General features: G+C 35.9%; 5 protein-coding genes and 1 long non-coding RNA gene across 6 annotated transcripts; 3 read left to right on the top strand and 3 right to left on the bottom strand.

Moving 5' to 3' along the window:
* The first annotated feature begins 511 nt into the window (after positions 1-511).
* Positions 512-3,716, top strand: LOC116106218. Its single transcript, XM_031392565.1, has 6 exons — positions 512-630; positions 735-879; positions 987-1,144; positions 1,465-1,560; positions 1,918-2,916; positions 3,632-3,716. Exons 1-5 carry the CDS (start codon positions 533-535, stop codon positions 2,906-2,908), a joined length of 1,488 nt encoding a protein of 495 aa, XP_031248425.1. The 5' UTR covers positions 512-532; the 3' UTR covers positions 2,909-2,916; positions 3,632-3,716.
* Positions 2,782-3,806, bottom strand: LOC116106217 (non-classical arabinogalactan protein 30). The gene has a single exon (XM_031392563.1). It carries the CDS (start codon positions 3,775-3,777, stop codon positions 3,313-3,315), a length of 465 nt encoding a protein of 154 aa, XP_031248423.1. The 5' UTR covers positions 3,778-3,806; the 3' UTR covers positions 2,782-3,312.
* Positions 3,807-5,560: 1,754 nt separating this feature from the next.
* LOC116106121 (probable inactive receptor-like protein kinase At3g56050) lies at positions 5,561-15,880 on the bottom strand. Its single transcript, XM_031392474.1, is given in 12 exon segments — positions 5,561-6,376; positions 6,479-6,611; positions 6,696-6,886; positions 7,406-7,827; positions 8,084-8,227; positions 8,317-8,460; positions 8,563-8,634; positions 9,122-9,148; positions 9,150-9,200; positions 9,202-9,256; positions 9,364-9,467; positions 15,861-15,880. Coding segments are annotated over 12 exon segments (1,962 nt in total). The 3' UTR covers positions 5,561-5,777.
* Positions 15,881-16,517: 637 nt separating this feature from the next.
* Positions 16,518-19,400, bottom strand: LOC116106102 (F-box/FBD/LRR-repeat protein At1g13570-like). The gene is made up of 4 exons (XM_031392458.1): positions 19,295-19,400; positions 17,297-18,290; positions 17,023-17,169; positions 16,518-16,870 (listed from the first exon to the last, which is right to left on the bottom strand). The coding sequence occupies exons 2-4, from the start codon at positions 18,227-18,229 to the stop codon at positions 16,589-16,591; spliced, it is 1,362 nt and encodes a 453-aa protein (XP_031248318.1). The 5' UTR covers positions 18,230-18,290; positions 19,295-19,400; the 3' UTR covers positions 16,518-16,588.
* On the top strand, positions 16,761-17,419 carry LOC116106103. Its single transcript, XR_004124284.1, has 3 exons — positions 16,761-16,879; positions 16,963-17,187; positions 17,333-17,419. It is a non-coding gene; the product is annotated as an uncharacterized LOC116106103 (long non-coding RNA).
* A 974-nt stretch (positions 19,401-20,374) lies between the features above and the next one.
* On the top strand, positions 20,375-23,181 carry LOC116106120 (ankyrin repeat and protein kinase domain-containing protein 1-like). Its single transcript, XM_031392473.1, has 3 exons — positions 20,375-20,411; positions 21,497-22,500; positions 22,583-23,181. Exons 1-3 carry the CDS (start codon positions 20,375-20,377, stop codon positions 23,012-23,014), a joined length of 1,473 nt encoding a protein of 490 aa, XP_031248333.1. The 3' UTR covers positions 23,015-23,181.
* Positions 23,182-23,183: the final 2 nt, after the last annotated feature.

Genomic DNA, 23,183 nt, shown 5'->3' with positions numbered 1-23,183 from the left:
ATGAAAACTATAACAAAATTATTCTATACAACGCTATTGAGATTTTGGATTTTATTTTGCTTATATTAGTTGATTTTGTTTCAGTAATAAGGAGCCCTATAGCAAACTCCCGCAATTAACTCAAATTTTCCCAACCCTATTTTTTTTTGTATTTTTAAATCATAAAATAAATGAAAATATTATAATGTACCCAATAATTCATCAAAATTTAATTAATTTTTTTAGGTGATATTTTTTATTATTAAGTAATGATATGCTAATCATCAATAACAAATTTTCGGTTATTATAAATATTAAAGTATTAATTGTAACTAACGTGTAGGCGAGCTAGAAATGATAATACACCCATGTTGATGAATACACGTGTCACACATCGTATGTGGAGCCCACAATGTGAATGTAGGGCGCGCGTACAGAGGAACGTTCCCCCAAATGTGCAAGCAAGCGCCACTATCACAAATTCAAAATCTGGTCACTGTCAGGTCCAACTCCAAACTCACCGATCTTCAGTCACCTCCGTCTCTCCGGAAATATGGCCCAAAACGACACCGCCTTCAACAGTTTCTTCTCTTCTTTGATTCAAGACATTAAAGCCTATTCCGGCACCGATCCTCTTTTCCCTTGGCTCCGGTATGTCAAAAACGTCGTCGTTTTCATTTATTTCTTATTATTTTCTACAACTTTTTTTTCATTTTCCTTGCATTTATAAATTCGTTGATTAAACATGTTAACAGAGGCATAAAAAAAATGAAGGAGAAACTACCTTCAAATTTCTTGAAGGAGAAACTGCCTCGGTTTCTGCAGAAATGCACTCAGACTTTTGAGTCCGAGCGGCGTTACAAAAACGACATGCGCTATCTTCGCGTTTGGTTAGAGTTGGTAATTCGAAAATTTTCATTTAATTACTTATTATCAGTAGAGTTTTTTTTTTTTTTTTTTTTTTAAATTATTTTAGTGTAATCTCTTTTGTGTGTGAGACGGAGTAGATGGATTATGTGGATGATCCGAGAGGTCTATTAAGAACCATGGAGGCGAATCGCATTGGAACAAAACGTTCTTTATTCTATCAAGCATATGCTCTTTACTATGAGAAGATGAAGAAATTTGAGGAGGCTGAGAAAATGTACCACCTCGGAGTGCAGAAGTAAGTTCGGTTACATTTAAAATATTTATTGATTTTTTTTTTAATAAATAAATCTCTGTCATTTTGTAATGTTATTATTACTTTACACAGTTTTGTAAGCTTTGTTGAGCTTTTTTTTCTCGAATTATATAATCAAACAATTTTATTCTTCATAATATTACAGTTGAATACTGAATGTCTATGGATTACATTTTACTAGGAAAGCGATGAACAAAGCATCTAAAAAGATATGATTACATATATATCTGCTTAAATGTTTGGGATATTGGGGAAAATTAGACTAGCTTAATTTATTCGGTCTTTATTAACTGTTTGAATAGCTTTGCGGAGCCTGCTGATGAGTTGCAGAAGTCTTTTGAGCAGTTCCTTCATCGGATGGAGAGGCACAAGAAGAAGAGAATCCGGGTATTGCTTTTGTTTCTTCTGTGTAGAGTGCTTGTGTTTATTGGCCAAGAATTTTTAGTTATCTAATTATTGGTAGATGTCCAGCAGCAGGAGGAACGGAGAACTTCGAGGAGGGCTTTGTCTGATAGGAGCACCCTTGCTCATTCCACTGAGACTGGAGAAAATAGTGAGAATATAGGCAGAGTTGAAGGATCTTTACCTGAAACTCTTCCTGAAAATAGAAATGCAGAAACCAAGAAGATTTTGAAGGAAAGCTCCCAGAATGCAAAGCAATTAAGGGAATCTAACCATGATAGGGTTTCAGAGAAACTGGGCAATATTGGACTAGGTAGTATGAAAGAAGAACATACTGGTAAAACTGGGAGTAGAAGTACGTCCAGGCAGCAAGGGAATTCTAAAAGAGAAACTGATGAACCTACAATGTTTGCAGGTGATGATACAGTTGTAGTGAAGTTTGTTGATAAAGCCATTGTTGGAAAATCTCAGACAGAAGATGCCTGCCATCATGGACTGGTGGATCCTACGATAAACATGAAGGAGGCCATGAATGCCATTAACAACATGTTTAGAGAGCCTTTAGATACAGCTCCACTTGGAAGAAGATCACGCAGAAGCCAGAAGAAAGAGGATCAGGGTTTGGAAAATGGTTTTACGGTGTTTGTAGATGACAATTTGGATACAGGAATTGAATCGTTTCAGAGAAAAGAAGAAAAAGGTGTTTCACTAATGCAGCATGATGGAGCTGAAAATTTTCAGCCTCACCAAGATCCATTCACAATATTTGTTGATGACGAAGAAAGTGATAAGATTGGAATCAGAAATGATGACAAAGAGAACCTAGATCTGAATGAAATGCAAAATGTGACACGAGGCTCCAGTTCATCTTCACATGTAAGTGGTTTTGTGTTTCCATGTCCGAAGGATCTTCCATCTGAAAGTTCTGATGAACAGGATGCAGGGGGCTCACCTCGAGTAAAGCTTCGAGAGGATACAGTTGTTCATAGGTTTGTTGGGTCCACCATTTTAGATGAGCCCGAGGTGGAAAATGTCTGCCACCATGGCTTAGTAGACCCAACAATCAACTTGAAGGAGGCTATGGCCGATATCGATAACATGTTTGGCAAGCCAATAGATTTTGTGAGGGCTAAGAGACCAAAGAAGCAAGAGAAACAACCTGTTAAAAACCCAGATGCTGGCGGGTTCTTGATACTTGCTGATGATGACTTGGAACCTCAACGTCAGGCCCCGCCAAAATCATCCAAGAAAAAAAGTGATTGCGATCTATTTGAGCCAACTATGTTTACAAAGGAGGCCATGGATGACATAAATAAGATGTTTGGAATGCCATTGGACTTCTAAGAGAAAAGGTAAGTTCTACTTGTCCTAGAATCAGGTTAATATCTCTGATATTTCAATTGGTTATTCATTATTCTGCCATATCTTTTTGCCTCATATATACTTAAATAGTTAAATTCATGTGAAAATCTGACATTTTTTGTGAAATTATGTCCTAATCCTGAGATTATTTTATCCCCTAGGAAACAGCATAAGAAACAAACAACTAAACATATAATCTTATAAGCAAGTCAAGGAAGTGAGGCAGTGAAAGAAACAACTCTGCACAGAATTAACTTTAATTAAGAGATGAAACAAAATAACAAAACAATTTATTAGGCACCATTAAATTGGCAAATTAGGCAACTAAACAATAAATAAAACTGAAACAAAGATTACTCAAGGTTCATTGAAAACTGGTGGTAAGTCTATTCTTGAGTTGTGGTAGAGCAATTTGATGGACGGAAAGCCAGGGGGCCTGCAGCATAGATCACAGCCTCATAACTCTTTCCAAACAATTTCTTCCTCTCATATCGAAGCGGGGCACCGTACATTCCATAGTTAACATTGGATAGGAGGCTGCAATTTTCAAGAGGAGATGACACAAGTTTAAGACTGCATGATTGGAGGGGATGCTCCACCAAACAATTATTCATCTTGAATCCCTCAAGTTGTGCATAGAAGTAGCCATTGTCATTTGTTTGAAAAGACTTGTAGTAGCTGACTTGATCCTTTTCATTTTTGCAGATAACGCTAACTTTTGCCGAAGCAATCGTCTCAGCCTCTGACAAAGACCATGTTCCATAATGTTCACAACTCTGGCAATACACCATGCCTTCTACAACCACATCAACTTTCCTCTCAGTTGCTGTTGCATTTTCATGAGCAGCCATGGAAGGAAAGACCAACGCAAGGAACAAGAGCGATGAGACCACAATTCTGTTGCTTGCCATTTTTTCTCTGGGTTTGGAATTTTGGAGATGAATGCTATGGGAATGTTGGGATGGACACTGGATTGAATGGTATATATATATATGGTACTGTTTTTGTGAGCTCAAATTTTGTAAGTTTTGATTTTAAGGGACGTGTAGGCTACTAAACTACATGTCAATGACTCGAAATCTGAAATTTGTGTTTCTACGTGAAGGCCACTTCCTTTATATTATTGAATTATGGTTGCACCTAATCATTCTCTATTATGTTTATGAAAGATTACATAATCTCTAACGATAATGGTATTCTCTATTATCATCTTTTTTAAATGATCGTTTTCAAAATTTGCATGAAATTGGCCAATAAAAAACAGGCCTGCTTTCTAAAGTATTAATATTTCATATTTGGATGGGAAAAAACCACAAATCTCCCCCATTTATAATAGAAAATTCAAGTTTCTCAAAGCATTCGTTTCTTTTTTTAATCAAGCGTCAGTTTATGTGTACCTCGACTAATCCTCAGGAAAGACTAGCATAATAAGCAAAGCAACCCACCACTATAGTCCCTTACTTAAATCATGGATGCTCAGAGGAGGAATTGAACTAGAGACTGTACACATTGTATTAAAACCTGAATTGGAGGGCAAACTGTTTTGTTGTCCGGGTCACGGGTCAACCGGTTGGATCGATGGCGTCAGCGACAATTTTATTTTTAAAAAATTACATATTAATCCCTTAAATTTTAATATATTACAAAAATTCCCCTAAAAAGTTCAAATTAATCCCTAAAATTTTTGCTTACTTCAAAAATACCCTTAAAAATCACCAATTAATCCCTAAACTTTTGACATATATACAAAACACCCCTATAAAATTAATTAACCCTTATAATTTTGAAATATTACAAAAAAACCCCTAAGACCTGAACCGGAGTACCGGACCGGAAAAGCTGTCGAGTCTCAATCTGACTGGCCGATCCGATCCGATTTTTAAAACAAAAACTGTACGTCTATCTATACTATCCTCAATACGCCTTAACCATCTAAGCTACTCACATATGGGTCTCAAAACATTCTTCAATTAATGTTCATGATAATAGTTAATCAACCTACCAATAATTTATTTTTAGTTAATAATTATTAATTAAACCCAATTAAAGTTGAGAAAATGAACTTAAGGGTACCAATTAGTTCATTAAATTGCATGTATTAAGATTGTACAAAACTTGTGTCTAGTGGTACAAGTGATATTGGGAAGCAACCGGAGGAGATTTAAGTAAAAAAAAAATATCCAAATGCTTTAAGAGATGAGGACCCCCTCCAAAGAATTGAAATAATGAAGATAACTCAAAAAAGGAAAGAGCTTGATCAATTGCATTGACTTCGATCTTGAAGCATAAAATAAATGTTCTGCACATGCAAAGCCGCAATTTTAATGAGCCCTTTGATCTTCCCAAATTGTATTTGTTTATTAACAAAAATTCCTGCCACCAAATCAGTCTTATCTCAAATCTGATGCGTAAAATAAATCAATGGGCAATTACTGATCTCTCTACTTTTCAAACTTTAGTTTTCTATAAAACTCAATCATGGTTGAAACAGTCCATATTATGAAGACAAAGTCCTGAATAGGAAAGGGGCAGAATGAGAGTGAGAGAGAGAGAGAGAGAGAGAGAAGAGGCAACAAAGGAAAGACAATTGAAGATTGACCTGAAATTGGTTAATCATTTCAACATTTGAAAAAGTAAAGTAAAAATTGTGTAATGTAATTTTCTTATGCATTTTCACAGACAATTATTTGAAGAGAGAAAAACCAAAACAAGGCAGATTTACCAGATTTCCTCCTGATCTCGGATATGTACAACTAGCATTTCATCGGCCTACAATAGATACAAGCGCTATTGACCTAAAAGGCAATCTAAATTTGAAGCTCTAATACTTAAACAATCTAAATTTCATGTTCTAGACTGCATCTGTGGACAAAATCTCGAGCTCTGCCCACCAAAGAGGAGAAAGCTTGGGAATTGCTCCATCTTGTGTTATTCCAGTAATCTCTCTGAGTCTTGCAGTCACATCTCTCATTGATGGTCTCAGTTGTAGGTTGGGATGGACACAAGATTTTATCAATGATCCAAATTTCTCCAGCTGCTCCACATCAAAAGTGCGTAAAGTTGGATCGACAATACTTTTAAGGGGTTGATTCCCTCTCAAATAATCTGAAGCCCAATCTTCAAGACAGCCATTGTCCACCACGTACGGCATCCTACCAGTCATCATTTCAACCAATAATACGCCAAAGCTGTACACATTACTTTCTAGGCTTGCTGATGGTGTATCTGAAAGCTCTTTGCTAGCTGATCCCATTTCAGAAGCAGCTATCTCATTCCGGAAGCTTAAGTCTGACAATTTGGCTGCATAGTCCTCGGTGAGGAAGACTGCCGAAGAGTTCAAGTTGTTGTGAGCTATTGGCGGGTTCAGCTGGTGCATATGCTCTAGGCAGTAAGCCATGCCCATTGCAATGCGTAGGCGCATTCCCCAGTTTAAGTGCTCTGACTCTCTAACTGCAGGACCCAAATATATTACACTCTAATGAGTTGAAATAACAGGTTATCAAAATCACATGGCAAGTAATACTGATATATATAGTACTATAAATCACTTACTGTGTATATGTTCAAAAAGAGTTCCGTTGGGAGCATATTCAAACACCATCATTCTAGTGAAAGTCTCCTCTTCCTCGCAATACCCAATAAGGTTGACAAAATTCTTGTGGTTCACTTTTGATAATGTGTCAATCTGCAAAATATAACCATAGAAATAGTTATAAATCGGACAGCATTAATACCACTTTGAGATCAATGTTTATTTATAAAGTACTACCTTCTTCCTAAACTGCACTTCCAAATTCTTTGACCAAGCCTTGGCTGATGCTACTTCAACAGAGGCAACAGATATTTCAACTCCACTAGACAATGTCCCTTTGTACACCATACCCATTGGTGAAGAACCAATTACATTACTGAAATCTTCACAAGCTGCTTCAAGCTCAGATCTCTTAAGCTTTGGGACACCTGAAATGAATATTTAATTATGTAAGTATACAGGCACAGACAATATCAACATGATTAAAAATACTAAACCAAGAGGTGGTGGTGGGATAGAAAGATGCAGTTCTGCCGGCTCTTTGCTTGTAATGTACATGCAGGCAGGCAAGCATTTACTGTATAAACTTCTCAATATAATGAGCTTCTAGACTCGATCTAAGTCAAGTGGATAATTTCAGCATGCAATCAGAATTTTTGAAGGAATTTAACCAAATAAGAGAGCAACAGAAAACAATTTTCTAGCTCCCCAATTCAAAATGAAATCAAAGGCCACGACACTCATAATACAAGTGAGGCTACTGATCTATGGACAGATATGCACGGCCATCTCTGTTCTAGGAAATATTGATAGGTGCCAACCATTGAAAATAAATTTCAACCTTCCAAAAGTCTCCTATTTTCAGCCACTGCTTGACTTTTTTCGTTCGATTGATTGGCACCACAGATATCCTTATAAATGATTTTCACCTGAGAAAGAATAAGTACCAGTTACAAATGCTTTCTGAAGCTGTCCGCTCAATCCTGTGGCCCAAGGTTTGACAGTAGATACCTTGTTGCTTCTATAGAGATATATGACAATGATTAAAATGAGAAGCAATATGGTGCCCCCAATGGTTCCACCCAGTATTGCAGACCTTGAAGAACTCCTTTCTGGTTTTGCGGGGCTTGGGAACAATGAAGGAGGTGGGGATGGAAGAGGAAGTGCGGATGGAGGAGGAGATGGGGATGGGGATGGAAAATCAGTAGTGTTATTATCTGGGGGAGCAACAGAAGCAGGTGGAAGTGGAGCGTTTGATGGAGATTGTGCGGGAGAAGGCATAGATCCACTAAAAGTACCATTAAGATTGACCAGAGCTGAATCTTGCAGCAGTCTCCTCCGAACAACATCTTCATTTTGGACACCATTCCTAGCAAAGACAAAAGAATCATCAGCAAAAAGGGAAACACACAAACATAATGTTACTGACCTTAAAAAATTTAAAGAAATAGCATATAAACTCATTACGAGGTCTTACGAACAAAGGAGGCACTTAAGTCTTTAAATTCATGAAAAAAAACTACACAAAACACCTTAAAGGTGTAAGAACAATGCACTGATGAACTATCATTTGGCATGTCATATTAACCTCAAAGGAAGTAATTTTAAATCTACAGAAAACATACCAAGTACTGAATCTTCTGTTGCAAGACGATCCCTTTTTAGCAACATTAGACAGGAGTGCTTCATCTACTTGGGATTCAGAAATCATTTGGAGTTCATAAATTTCAGGAGATAGAGCACCAAGAAGTTCATTGTTGTCCAGTAAACTGCAATGTGAGCGGAAAATTGAATCGTTATACAGAATTAAAATAAGGTGTCTATAGCAAAAATTAACCATTAGATGCTATCCACCTACAGGATTGCCAGTGACTCATTAATGCCAAGATCAGATGGGAGTGATCCAGTAAAGTTATTATAGCCCAAATCTAACACCTCCAATTCCATCAGCTCTCCAAATCCTTCAGGAATAATTCCAGTGAAAGAGTTGTTGCGCAAAATACTGCAAGAAGATACAGAATCATTGCGATGCAGAGAAGAACACAACATAAAAGCCCCTCCCAAAAAAAATAAAAAAACTCATCATGCAACCATAGCTACTTACATAGACTTTATGTGAGTCAATCTTCTGAGCTCAGGTGCCAGTGCTCCTTCAAGGCAAAGATCTTTCAAGTTCCTTCATATTACACACATTCATCTTTAAAATCAATTCAAATATAATTGAAATCCCTTCATTTACATGGAGGAATTCTTTGACTTGAAACAAAACAACATCATTAAACAAACTTTAAGATTTAATAAGATCCATACTTATTGATTACGGTTATTAATTAACTCTTAATACCAAAACTATTCTAATTTTACGTTCTTTTAAGGTCTTATAAATTATTTCACTACATTTATGATCAATTTTATTATCTCCTTTAAATACCAAAAACCAATTACAAATAATTAATAATCAACAGAGTTAGATTCTAAGCACAGCCAACTCTAATAATCAGTAACCGTCCATTGGATTGACTAAAAATAAGAGGAAATGAATAAAAATTAAGCAAAAAAACTAGAAAAAAAAAAAACTCAAATTTTTTCTACTTATTTTCCGAGAAACCAAACAGAAAGCAGAAAAGCAAGTTTTCCAGATAGAAAAGAAGAAAGTTACTCACAGAATGACAACTTTGCCCCCGGAGCATCAACGCCAAACCAGAACACGGATCATTCTCTGTATCACTACTCTTCCAACCCTAAAGCACCAAACGGATCACTCACCACTCTTTCTCTTAACTTCAACAAAGCCAAACCTGCACTCGTAACCAAAACAAAGCCCAAACAAATCACAAACTTTGCTCACTTTGCCGAGAACCAAACAAACCAAAAAAGAAAAAGAAGAAAAACTCATGTCAAGTACCTTCATCATTCAACGACCAACACGAACACAAACTATGAGAAACAAAAAAATAAGCAAAACTAGTAATCCACAGAACTTCCAATTCCCGTCCATCGATCAAAAAACTATCTCAACTTAGACTTTCCCGCGCGTTGAGTCGCCGAAAATGAGTCGAACCGGAGAGAAAACGAGGAAAAATAGCTTAAACTTAGCAGATAGTACGTAAAAACTAAAACTTGAAAGGTATCTGAGAACTGTATTAAAAATTGAAGTCGTGCTGGCGTGCTGGCAAGCTAATTTAGACTGAACATAAGAAACCAGTTGAGTTTTGAAAACGCGTACACTGCCGACAGACCGACTGAAAATGGTATTTTATTTGAAGTATATTTGTTATTAATTAATTGAGGTGTTTTTTTTTTTTTTTTTTTTTTTTTTTTTAAACTGCGGTGACCAAAACGACTTGTCATTTGTAAGTGGGGTGCCGGCTTAGACTTTTTGAAAGTGGACCGAGTCGTTTTCATAGTTGTAAATCTAATCTCTTGGGCCACCTGCCTTGGAGAGTAGTTTGTTTACTCAGTAATTTCAATAAATAATTTGATTATTTAATTATGAAATTAATTATATAATACTTAACATAAATATACAAAATTTGAATCCGTATACTCGATGTATTAGAAAGGAGTCGTTGAATTTTCTTTTTTATATATAAAAAAAATAGAGAGCAAAATAATGATTTTTATTTTTCGAAATTAATTTTATTGTATGGAGATGAAAATTCTCATTTTTAAGAATGATTCATACTCTTTGTGATGTATAATAATTTAAAAATAGTTGAATCCGTAATATTCTTCATGGTGTGGGTATGGGTCAATGTAGCAATAAAAAATCGGTGCAGCCTTCAAATATTTTTAATTTTTAATTTCTTTAATACTTCCAAACAATGTGAATACGATAAATACATTATTTTGTAACAAAAGGAGCCGACCCATTCACCAATTTTGCCACATTCTTCTCACATGTCACTAAATTTAAAAATTATTAAATATTTTCTTGAAATTGTTAAAAAAAAAAAACATATTATGAAATTATTATCAGAAATCCGTGTAAAAATATCAAAAATCTCCTATGAAATGCATCTATTAAATAAATAAAAAATTAAGAAGAAAATGAAATTAATTCTTGTGCCCAATAGCCTACCAATTTGATAACGTAAGATAAATATAACTTCTAAGTTCTAATATTGCATTCATGCACGTCGAGCGAGATGCCCCCTAATAAATTTTAACATTATACGTGACGCTTAGCACGAAGGGCAGGGTTTAAATTTCTAAATACAACTTCTAACATCTTCTCCACGCTAATGCCAAAAAAAAATTGGTGAATATTAATGGTCAAAAAATTAATTAAAAAGATTAGGATAAATATTAAGTTAGGAAGAAGATTACTTAGAATTAATCTGCTAATGCTGACTCGTTATTTATGCAACCGCAATTTGACGTTTATCTATTTCATTTGATTAATTTATTTAATGGTTTCCTTCACCTGCACAGCTGAATTGTCATTAAAATACTAATTAGAAAGGTTTGATTAAGTAATTTCAGTAACAGTGGAGGCTTAATTTTAAAATAATTTCTTGGGGAGAACGGCATGTTCCCACCCAGGTCCGGCGAAACGATACTTTCCCACCCTTCAACTTTAAAAATGACATTTTTTCACCCTTCGTTAGGTTCTGTTAATATTTTACTGAAAAGATATATAAAAAAAAAAAAAAGTTAACTCCACCTAAAAAGTTTAAGAGTAATACTATGGAGTTATTTAAAGTTAAATAGTCTTAATATTTATTTATTTATTTATAATGTCATCAATATCTCATTACTATTATTCCATAATCTACTAAATTTATAATATTTTTTATTTTTATTAATTGACATAAAAAATCAATATTCCTAATTAATTAAATAAACAAAAGAAAAAAAAGATATATTTACACTTGAACTAATAAATAATCGAGTAAAGACTTTCATTTAACTAAATTTTAATTTATAATAAACTAATTATGAAATAAACTATTTATGGGTGTTTTCATTTTTTCAGTCAAACATTAAAAGAAAACACTAGCAGAACCTGACGAATGATGAGAAAGTATCATTTTGAAACTTGATGGGTGAGAAAGTGTCGTTTTGCCAAACCTTGGGTGGGAAAATGTCATTCTCCCTAATTTCTTGTTTCTATCCCAAATAAAGTAAAAGTGCTTTTTAATATTCAATTGTTTAGGTCTCCAATTTTGAATAAGGCATAATAAGTTAACCCACGTGAAACCAAACCAAACAAAGCCCACGTATTATTTTTAATTTATTATTCATATTTCATAGTTTTTGAAATTTCCCAGCTACCACTTTGATTAATTTTCTCAATTTCTCACCAAAATTCTTCTTCTTAGGTGACCGATTTTTTTTTAATTTTTAGTAATTAATTAATTTCAATTGATTTCTATGCCAACTAACAAAATAAATATAACCCATTTCATGACTAATAAATCAATATGAATTTTATTTACATAATTTATTAATTTTATTTGTTAGAAATTGTATAGTTTTTTTGGAGTGAGTTATATTCAAGCTCATTTATCATGGTATCAAAACCACGTTTGTTAGACCTTGACCCTATAAACGAGCGTACTCTAGAGCATGTGATTGGGCTCCCTCATTTATTTTACCCAAATTTGTTTATCATTATTTATATGTATGAAAATTATTATTTTCGGTATTGAGAAATTTATATTAATTAATATAGAAATTGTTAGATTCAACTAACAAATGATAAATCCAAGGCAAGGCATGGTTTAGGGTCATCTCACGTGAAAGAAAAATAAAACCTAATCTTGAAAACGACGTGGTTTGGTTTGGCTTCCATTAAAGACAGAGAAAAAAGATGATAAATATGATGTTTTATGTAAACAAAATTTGTTTGATATTGCTTGTTGTTTTGTATTATGCCTAGCAAAACAAAAATCCCATTATCAAATTGCACTTATCTCTTGCAAATATTTGCAATTTTTTAATCCAATATCAAATTCTTTAGAATGATAACCGTTAGAAGGTTGTGTTTGTCTCACATCGCCGAATTGATGAGTGTTACACTATATATATGGTTGGATTACCTCATTCACTTTTAGGGATGAGTTCTATTTAAGCTCGCTTTATCATACCTTTGCTTTTGGGCTTAAGTTCTACACAAGCCCATTTTATTATGTCACTTGAGGGTTTGAACCCCTAAGTCTCATGGTGGGGCTGGTTTTGAGAATTCAAGAGAATGTCACGACGAGACAAGTCGTTTATCGTTACGATAGGTGTCAAGCGAAAGTGCAATGATGTATGCAACTAAGACATCCTAACAGACCGGTAGACTTGAACCTTATTCCTACATGACTCGATCAATTCGATTAGGCATTCGCCATCTATCTTCATTGTTCAACTCTTTGTCAACACGAAAAACTATTTATGGTGCATATATTTGGTTGGGATTGAAAATGAGTTCTACCTAAACACACTTTATATGCATTTAAAAAATTAGGAAAAAATATATGCATTTTACTTTTATTAATTACAAAAATTATAAATTATATTTATTTAAGAGAAACCAAGGATTTAAAAAAATTAAATTAAATTAAAGCAACAAATATCTTTAATCCAAAAATTGGCAATTGGCAGGAGTATGTGGAGAAACATAAAGCAATAGACTTTGACACTTTGTGTCTTAATAGAAGTCACCGTCATCAACCACAAGCCCAACTAATCCCTTCACCGGGACGCCATTAAACACAAGTGGACGGTCCAGATTTTCCGATTTTAGTGAAGAAGTAAACGTGAATTATTTATATTTTATTGTAAAGGGATAAGTCATTGCTACTTAACATGTGGACTAACTTTATATTATGTCCACGTAATTTATATAATTTTTCAATCAATTCATGTGACAATCTCATTGACAGATTCAACTCATGAACTTACACAGCTTCTTTTAGAAGTTTGGAATTGGGTGCGTTTGTTTTATTATTTTAAATAAGATTTTAAGAATAATATTAGATAATTGAATAAGGGAGTATTACAAGGTAGAATTTATAAATTTATAAAAAAAAACCCTAAGTTTGCTAATTTAATTAAACACTCCAGTATATAAAATGACAAAAACACCCCTATCACTAGTAGTGTCAGATTCCGACCACTGAAAAATTACGTTACGATACAAACCGGTCAGATCTGTGTCATAACGCGTCGATATGGCATTTCCGACCAAATCTACCACGGATCTGGCCAGAAAAGGCCAGATCTACGGCCAGATGTGGCTGTCGACGGCCGAAAAAGGCCAAAGAAGTCCATCTCTGGCCGTCGTTTTCGGTCAACGATGGCCAAGATTTAGCCATTCTTTTCGGTCAACAATGGCTGTCGTTGACGGCCAGATCGGTGAACTACCGGAAAGTTCTGGTCGTGGTGTAGGTCGTTTTATAGATTCCGACTACCATCGACGGTGGTTACCGGAATCTGGCAAGTATGGATTGATGGGGGTGTGTTTGTTAATTTTTAAACTTTTTTTTCTAGGGGTATTTAATGAAATTAATAAACCTAAGAGGTCTAAAAATACTTAAAAATATATAGTAATATTTCTGGAATAATGTGCCAAACAATATTTGGAGAATAGGATTGGGAATATAGGTAGAAATAGGAAGCCAAACGCACCCTTGCTTCTAAACAACTGTCATTACTTCTCCAAAGAGTTACAGACAATCTTTAGCTGTAGCCTGTAAGTTTCAGATTAAGAGTGTTGAATGAATGAAGCTTAAGCTAAAACTTGGAGGCAAAGAGAAGGTCAATTCAAGAACAGTTCTAAGCCTATTCTTAAACTCATAACAAAAGTTATGAACACACAGGAATAGTATTCTAAAATTGCTTCATAGAACCGCTCATCAATAGTTACCTTCTCTAGCATTGTAGCAGTCTCAAGTCAAGAACTCGATGTCAGTTGTATGACCGGCGAACCCAATCCATACCATCACTCTGAGGGCTCTACATATAGCAACTGATACAATATATAAAAGGCAGTCATACTCAGTATCATAATATGCACATAGGAACATTCTCAAACTGGGAAGCCATTAAACTAGATGCACGTCAAAAAAATCAAATAACAAAGGCAATGAGTAACACAGTTTTGAAATTACAGGCAGAGAAAACATCCACCTTCAAAGTAAATTGATATAGAGAATGTTGATGCTTGATTTTTTATAACAACGATTTCGTACGTGTAAAGTGTTAAGAAATTACACGTGAGATGATAATGAGAGTGTTTATGATGCAGTGATAATATGTGTTTGAGAAAACACAAATAAAAGATTAACAAGAGGAATTTTTATAGTGATTCGAATGTTTAGGCGACTCTTATGTCCACTGTTATTTTAGTATTCTCTAACTATTTTTCTGATATCGCCTTTGAGGCATATAAAAATGGAGTAATGTTTCGTTTACAGAAAAAAATAATAATTGAACCTCGAATGCATGTTCAACTCTCGTATTTTTTGTTTCCATGAAGGCAGATGTTCATTTATACATTTGAGCTTAATATAATGATTACTTAGTAAGTTGTTTTGACACATAAGGACCAATGTTCTGAAAACCGGACCAGACTATGACCCGTTCAAGGGTCCGATTTTCGGTTTGACCGGTTGGACTGTATTCTATAAAATTATTTTTAGTCCCTGAAGGTTTGAAATTCATCAAAAACACCCTTATTAATACTCCCTTAAGGTTTGAAATATGTCCAAAACACCCCTATCACGCGAAGAGACCGGTGATGGTGGCGGCAGCGACGATCGACGGCCAATCGAGGTTTGGAATCATGGGGCTTTTGATGTACAGGTGCCGGCGAATTTGATGGTGGTGCTAGGGAGTTCCATCGGCGCCGTAACTCGTTGGAATCAACAAAAGAAATCCGACGGTCATGTAGACCTTAGGTGGATGGCGAGTGACGAAGGCTGGACGACAGCGACTGAAATGGCTGGGTTTTGTCGTGGAGATGCCATCCTGTCTAACGGTTGTGTTTTCGCCCTCGAACGACGCCAGAATCCGACGGGATTTAGCTGCGATTGGACCGCGATTCGGCACTATTCTGACGGTCCAACCGCGGTCCAATCCGGTTTAAATCAAAATAACAATTTTTTATAAATACCGAATTGGATTTGCCGTCGGTTGCCGGTCGAACCGATCTAATCGGACGGTCCGATCCGATTTTCAGAACATTAATGGGGACCCCTCCTTAATCCTGACCTCAAATTGAGATATAATTGATATAAATGCTTTTAATAACAACTTAGGTCAGTTTGGTTTTGACAATTAATGTTATTTTGTCTTTAAGTACTTGCTAAACTTTGATTGATGGGACTGACAACTCATTCTGATTGGTGGTGCTATTGATGGTGCTAATGTCAGTGTAATTTTATCACAATAGGTGCCCCCAAAAGATACCTCAGCAAGACTTGAGACATTTCTATAAGAAATGTTTGTGTTTACTCCAACATAGCCCAGTGAAATGAGATTTCTGCATAAAGTTCAAGATACTTCAATTGTGAGCAAGCACAAAGCTCTAAGAACTTCAAGAAATGGACAGTATGATAATAGACATTCAAGAGCTTTGTTCGTTTCATCTACGAATGCCAAACGCAGGAACACAAGAGTGCTGAAGCTGGAAAAAACTAACAAAATCTGATGGAAAAGTGTATGGCAAAGGCTTGAACTCTCTTCTCCATTGCAAATTTAATCCGATTATCAACATCACAGTAAGAGACCATATCAAAGCAAATCCTAAATCCTTCAATAGTTGGAGCTTGAAGTGATCCTAAAACTTAATTGACTCATCCCATAAATTTATACCTTTCAATGAGCGGATTGTTAAATTCCTAACAAGAAGTAAAAATAGTCCACAAATTTCTCCATCTACTAGATAAAATGCTAGTACTTGCAGCCTCTTTCAACAAATTTCTGCTGCTTATTTTGCTTCAGAAATCAAAATTCCCAGTGCTGCTGGGGATAATTTCCCACTTCATTCAAATTCAAAACAAGATATTTCCCTTATATACTTGAGGGAATTCAAATAAGAAAAAAGAAGAAGGTGCGTCATAGAAGAGGGGTAATTAATAATTTTTGTTTTCATTTTATTTTCAAATTCCGTCAAATAGAAGAAGATATTCTTGGTATTACAGTATCACAAATTCCAGGTGAGGAAACATAGCTCTCAACTGAATAGCACGATCTCTGCCAAATTGATACAGTTCTGGCTGACATCGTTTAGGAGGATGAATAATTATCTTCTCTAGCAGTTTAGCAGTGCAAATCAAGCACATCACAAACTCAAAATAAGGAGGAAACCCGGTGAACCCAATGAATTCGAAGACCCTAAGGTTTAAATCCCTAAGGCCTACACAAGGATGATCCTTGAAGTTCCAGTCCAATCCATTTGGGCACCCTACAAATATTGTCTGCACAAGGTAAAGCAAGCCATATCATAATATGCACATATAAAAAGATGCTTGAAAACATTAATGCAAAAAGAGATTAATTCCATCTTCAGCATTCAACAACAGGAACAACAAATCTTATAGTTCTCAAATCACAAGCAGAGAATATCCACCTCCAGTGTAAATTTGTATAATGAAGGAGATGCTTTCAAGAAAGCGGAACAATGAATGAGGTAACGTTTATCAGCTACACCAATTGTCATCTTCAAATGCTTTAGATTAGGTAATGCAGGAATTTTGCCGAGGAACTTCCCAAGCACCTGAAACATTTTGATAAGGTACAGAAAAGAATAAATCAGTATATGTAATGTAACCATGTAAGAGTACAGAAGGAAAGGAACAGAAGTAAGAAGCAAAATAATTAGAAAAACATAAAATCATACTTACAGTGAGATTAACCAAATTTAGTTTAAGCGTCTGCAGTTGCATGAATAAACTTGAAAGCTGGTGCAGATCACGGATGACATAAGAGAGATAAGGACCCCCAAAAGATACCTCTGAAAGATTTTCAACATTTCCATAAGAAACATTTGTCTTGGGTCCAAAATAGGAAAATGATATGAGATTTCTCGCACAGATTTCAAGGTTCATCAACTTGGTGCAACCACTAAACTGTAAGTGCTTCAATTTGAGAGACGGGCCAGAAATTCTAAAACTTGTCAGATATTGAGTATCTTCAACACTTAATACTTCAAGAAATGGACAAGAAGATAATAAATGTTCAAGAACTTCGTTTGTTACATCCACACATCTCAAACGTAGGCTTGTAAGGGAGCCAAAGTTGGAAACACTATCAAATTGTAATGCAAAATTGTATGCCTTACACTTTTCGTAGCAATCAAACTTCGAGCAGTGGCAAATTCTACCTTTAAATAAGTCCAACTCCAGCCTTTGAACTCTCTTTTCTAGTGCAATTTTAATCCAATTATCAATATCACTGTGAGAGACCACTTCTAGACGAATCCTTAATTCTTCAATAGTTGGATATTTAAGTGATCCTAGAACTCGATCAATCCAACTTACAAACCTTTGCGAATCACGACAAAGTACCTCACATGTAGTAGATTTAAACCGCATCATTTTGTGTCGTCCATTGAAGTCCAAACAACCAGAAAAAAATGTCCACAAATATCTCCATCTACTTGATAACACACTGGTACTTGCTGCTTCTTCTATTGTCAACAAAGACAAGATTTTTTCAAGAATATCATCGGGTAATTTCCAGAAGAAATCTTCCACATTAGCTTCTTCTATTTCCTTCTCTGTGGGCTGCGATATGCAATTGCAATCAGAATCCATGTTGTCTCTTTCTCTATTCATATCATTCTCCCTCTAATCAATATCATACTAAACTCAACGATCAGAGTACAACAAATTTCAGCTGAAAACAGAAAGAACAAAAGAATCCGCAAAATAATATTAACAAGAGCATGAACCAATTTGAAAATTGCAACCAAGTTAGAAGAAAATATCTTCTTTAATAGCACAAATTTTCAGCATCCATTAGGGTTAATAACAAACACAGCCCATTTGGTTTCACGCAGTCACAAGCAATTGAAAATTTAGGGAAATAAGTACATAACCTCCACTGTTAACTTCCACCTGTATACAGATCATCAGAATCATAAAACACCAATGTAATTAACAGATGTAATTCTCCTACGGTTAAATTTCATCAAACAACCTCAATAGCCGCACATATTACTGACCCACTTCCATTATAATTAATTTTATTATTCCAATTCCTAGTTTTAGGGTTTTGATGGTGCTTGTTTTTCTACCCCTTCGGATTTAAATGAATCAGGGTAACTAAATATGAGATTCGAACTTAGCTAAATACAAAACCTTTTCATATTCTGACTATATTTTCTCTGAAATAAACAAAACCAGCACAAATATATAAAGGCCAACGGAAATAAGCAAAACAAAAGAAAAAAACCTGTAACACTTAAATAACACACCACATTTTCTCAAACGAGTTCATGTTTAATAATGAAAATCTGCAATCCTATTCTTCGTGCAGCTTGTGTTGTTCATCAAATTTGTGCTTCTGCTATTTTCAAGGTTCTTATTTTCTCTCTTTTATATTTAAGGGTTTCATTCTCCTTTGCCTTGTATCCATTAGGGCTAATAACAGGCACACCCCATAAGGTTTCATGCTATCAAAAGCAATTGAAAATTTACACAAACAAAACCATCATATAATTTGCCACATTATTTGATATAATGCAATACAAACTTAGTTGAAGACAAAACCTTTGCATTCCCATGAATAAATTAACAAAACCATCCAACCCAAATAAAGGGCAACAAAAAATAAACAAATCTAATAAAGCAGCACATTTTCTCAAACGACTTCATGTTTAACAATGAAAGTTTGCATACCTATTCATTCTTCATGCACTTCTTCTTGTTGATCAAATTTTGAGGTTCTGCCATATACGTTCTCTTCCTCTATTACTTTCTCTTTTTATATGAGGTTGCCGGGTCGGCCAAGTTTAAGATAATATTTAACTTTAAAGTTTAAAAATAATCCAATCTTGAGATATTCGATAATCTAATTTTCAAACCCAATCTTGGGATATGCATTATCTAATTTTCAAACAAACAGTTGATTGGACTTATCAGCATATCAGTTATGATTTATATAATTTTTTAAACAATTAATTTGTACAGTATTTGAAATTAAATTTATAACTGTTTACAAAAGTTACTAACATCTATAATTATATTAACACATTTTTCATAATCATAATAATACTATCAAGAAATAAACAGAGAGTTGTTCTGGTATTTCCTATATTACAAAAAAAAAAAAAAAAACATAACTATATTTTTGTACTTTAATTATAAAGCCATGATCCGTTGTATCAGTGGAGTACAGGGCAACAAGAGGGACACATGATCAAACCGTTGTATCAGTGGAGTACAGGGCAACAAGAGGGACACATGATCAAACCGTTGATGTTGCAAGAATTGCAGGTTCTAAACCCATATTTCTCCGTATGGATCTTGTGGCTCCCGTTACAAACTTCACATAGAACAAATCTCATCCCTCCACATCGATCACAAAAGTTAGGCCCCACCAATTGTAGCTTACTGATGAGATGCTTGAGATCTCCGCTCTCATTGAGCCGTTTGATCTCTTCGGCCCCACCGATATATTTCCCGCCAATAAACACTTTTGGTAGGGTTAAGTTCCCGTTGCACCCTATGATACCGTGCAACTCATCTAAAAATTTACTATCCATCGACAAATCTCGTTCGTCGATAAGTACACGGAACCCGCGGAGGATTGATCTGACGGCTCTGCAGTCTTCATAAGTCTTACGTACAACGTGGAGGCTGGTGAAGTAGACGATGATGCCTTGATGAGGTGGTCTAAAGAACAGATGAGCTGAGGGGATTGAATTTTTATGGGCCCATGAACGGAGGACCGAAGTGGAGATCCGAACCCGGTGAAAAATGGATGGAGCTTTGGGGAATCTGGGTTCGGGTTCGGGTTCTTTGAGGATGGCTTGAATGTCTTTGAAAGAAGAACAAGAGAATGAATTTGATCTAGTCTGAACTCTGCTAGGTGAGTTAGAGGGTGATCTTAACCACTCTGGCCACATTAGAGAGAAAGAAAGAGATGGGTTTTGTTTCAGGGGGAATGAATGAGAAGAGAAACGAAGAATTCGGTGGGTTTTAATAAGATGTGGGACAATGGAGGAAAACCCTAGATAAGGAAACAAAAAGGGTGATTATTTCATTTGTACATCAATGGGGTAGGTTAAGGGTTGCTTAAGAAAATAATTTGATATTGATGGTGGTGAAGTGAGATCTGCTACCCCTGTTTGCTTTGAAAGTTGGTTGATTAATTTTGTTTTGGGTTTTTGAAAGCATCTGCAGAAACACCTAAGAAATAATTTTTAAATAATAATTCACATGTGGAGCGTGAGTTGTTTATAAATTACTCAAAAATCTGTGTGCGTTTTAGCTGTTATTTCCATATTTGTTTGTACCATCTTTATGGGTTTCAACTGATATGCAAAAAAACGACAAGTCGGATTTCGATTTCATGGCGAAGTTTCCGATGAACAGAGTGTTCGAGATTTTGGGCTGTTGTTTCTCTGTTTGGTTGTTGTTGGTGAGAAAAAGGCTGCTGTGGTTTCGTGTCAAGAAACGGGATGAGAGGTTTTCTTTGTGATTTCAATTCAATTTGAAAGTGGGTTATTTTGTAACTCAAGTCTTTGAAATGGGTCTTTTAGTAATTTATCATATTTTGTGGTTAATATTTTTAATCAAAAATATTTTCTACAGTCATATTTATTTAGGTGGGTCATAAGCCCAATTAGGACAGGAAAGTTTGGGTTGGTCTATCAACTCCAGGGCCCCCTTTCCGTGACCTTTGATTTCACCCGTTTGAGTTGGGCCATGATAAAAAATTCTAAAATTGCAGTTGGGATGAGAAATCTGGGCCGTCCACTTGTCCTTTGCATTGTTGGATATTCTTGTTCTGCAAAATGACATATAAGTTTGTCACCTTCTCTTCATGTCCCCACAGATTCACGTGTTCTTCTTCTTCTTCTTCCTGTTCGTAACAAGAACAAATATTCTCTCTGTTTTCCTGTTATATACATTCAATTTTTCTTGAATTTCTCTTAACAATGGAGAAACTAGTGGCGGTTTCGGAGCAAGAAGTGCTTATAAACTTCGTTTTAAACACTAAATGCCGTGCTAACATACGCCTCATTTCACTCTGCTCCACCAATCCAATTGCCTTCAAGGTTCAAACCTCTTCTCCTCACAAGTTCCTGGTTAACCCACCAACTGGAATCGTTCATCCTTTATCCCAGACCACTCTCCAAATCATACTCAAACCTCAAGACCAACTCCCACCCACTTTCCCACGCTCTCCCTCCGATCGTTTCCTCATTAAAACAGCTCTCTTCAATTCTGCCGGCTCACTCAACTCGTTCTTCTTGACTCTCCCTGATGGGTCGACTGAGGATGTTAAACTTAAGGTTGCCTTTGTCGGTCCCTTTCTTTTGAAGCATGCAGTCAGTTGTGGAGACATTGGCGCTGTGAAGAATATAATCAAGCGGCAAAAGTCAATTGTTGCTGAATTGCCGAAACAAGAAACTGAGTCACTCTTCCGAGTGGCAACCAAGCTGTCTAACTCGGAGGATATGGTTAGCTTGCTGCTCCAGACTGGATTGAAGATTGACACACGTGTGAATTTAAATGACACGAGTGATTACTTAAAAGGCTGGAGTGAGCTACACGTGGCAGTGGCGTTTGATCGGACGGAGGACGTTTTAAGTCTGCTGAAAACGCAGAAATATGATTTGTTGGATTGTCGGGACAAGGAGGGGAGGACGCCGTTACATTTGGCGGTGAGTAAGGGAAATATCAGGTGTGCTAAGTTGTTGCTTGAATCCGGTGCAAACAAGGATGCTAAGAGTAAAGACGGCAGGACTGCCTTGAATATTGCAGCAGCTAATGGTGACCGTCGTATGGCGGAAGTGCTAATTGAAATGGGTGCAGACCCCACAATCATGGATGATCGTGGCCGTTCCTGTTTCGACGTTGCCCGTCATAAGGGACAGGTCAGTGGTTAAGAAATTCCTAATATCATTAACATATGATTTTGGATTGCAATTGAGTAAATTTCAAATGGGTATTGTTCAGGTTGAAGTTATGGAGATTTTGGAACGTGGAGAAGCAATATTAATGGCGGCAAGACGAGGGGATTTGGATCGACTTGAAGCATTACTAGATAAAGGAGCCACTATGAACTACGAAGATCAGTATGGCTTGAGAGCTCTCCACGTAGCAGCCATCAAAGGGTACAAACATGTAGTGCTGATGCTGATCGAATTCGGGGCAAATTTGGGGTGCCACGACCATGAGGGCCACGAACCGCTGCACCTCGCCGTGGAGGGTGGCAGCTTAGATACAGTTGAGGTGTTGCTTGACAATGGAGCCAATGTTGATGCCAAAAGCAGAAGCGGCGCCACCCCTCTTTACATGGCTCAAGCTCTGGGCTTCGACGCTATCTCGCAGCTGCTTATTAACAGGGGAGCCTCTGCCTCCGGCTACGGCGGCGTTTCGTGTAAATAACTTGCTACATTTTTCAGAGATTTTGATTCAAATTTGTAAAATTTTTAACTTGTTTATATTGGGATTCTGTTAAAACTTTTACATCACTGTACGAACTAACTGTTTAATAACCGTACCGTACAGTGAAGGAAGTGGATATATAAAGCACTCCACATTTGAAGTTTAAACT

Source organism: Pistacia vera, unplaced genomic scaffold (assembly GCF_008641045.1).
Source record: "Pistacia vera cultivar Batoury unplaced genomic scaffold, PisVer_v2 Contig51, whole genome shotgun sequence".
NCBI classification, from domain to species: domain Eukaryota; kingdom Viridiplantae; phylum Streptophyta; class Magnoliopsida; order Sapindales; family Anacardiaceae; genus Pistacia; species Pistacia vera.
Note: the sequence above shows the minus strand (reverse complement) of the source record. Positions and strands in the feature narration are given on the sequence as shown.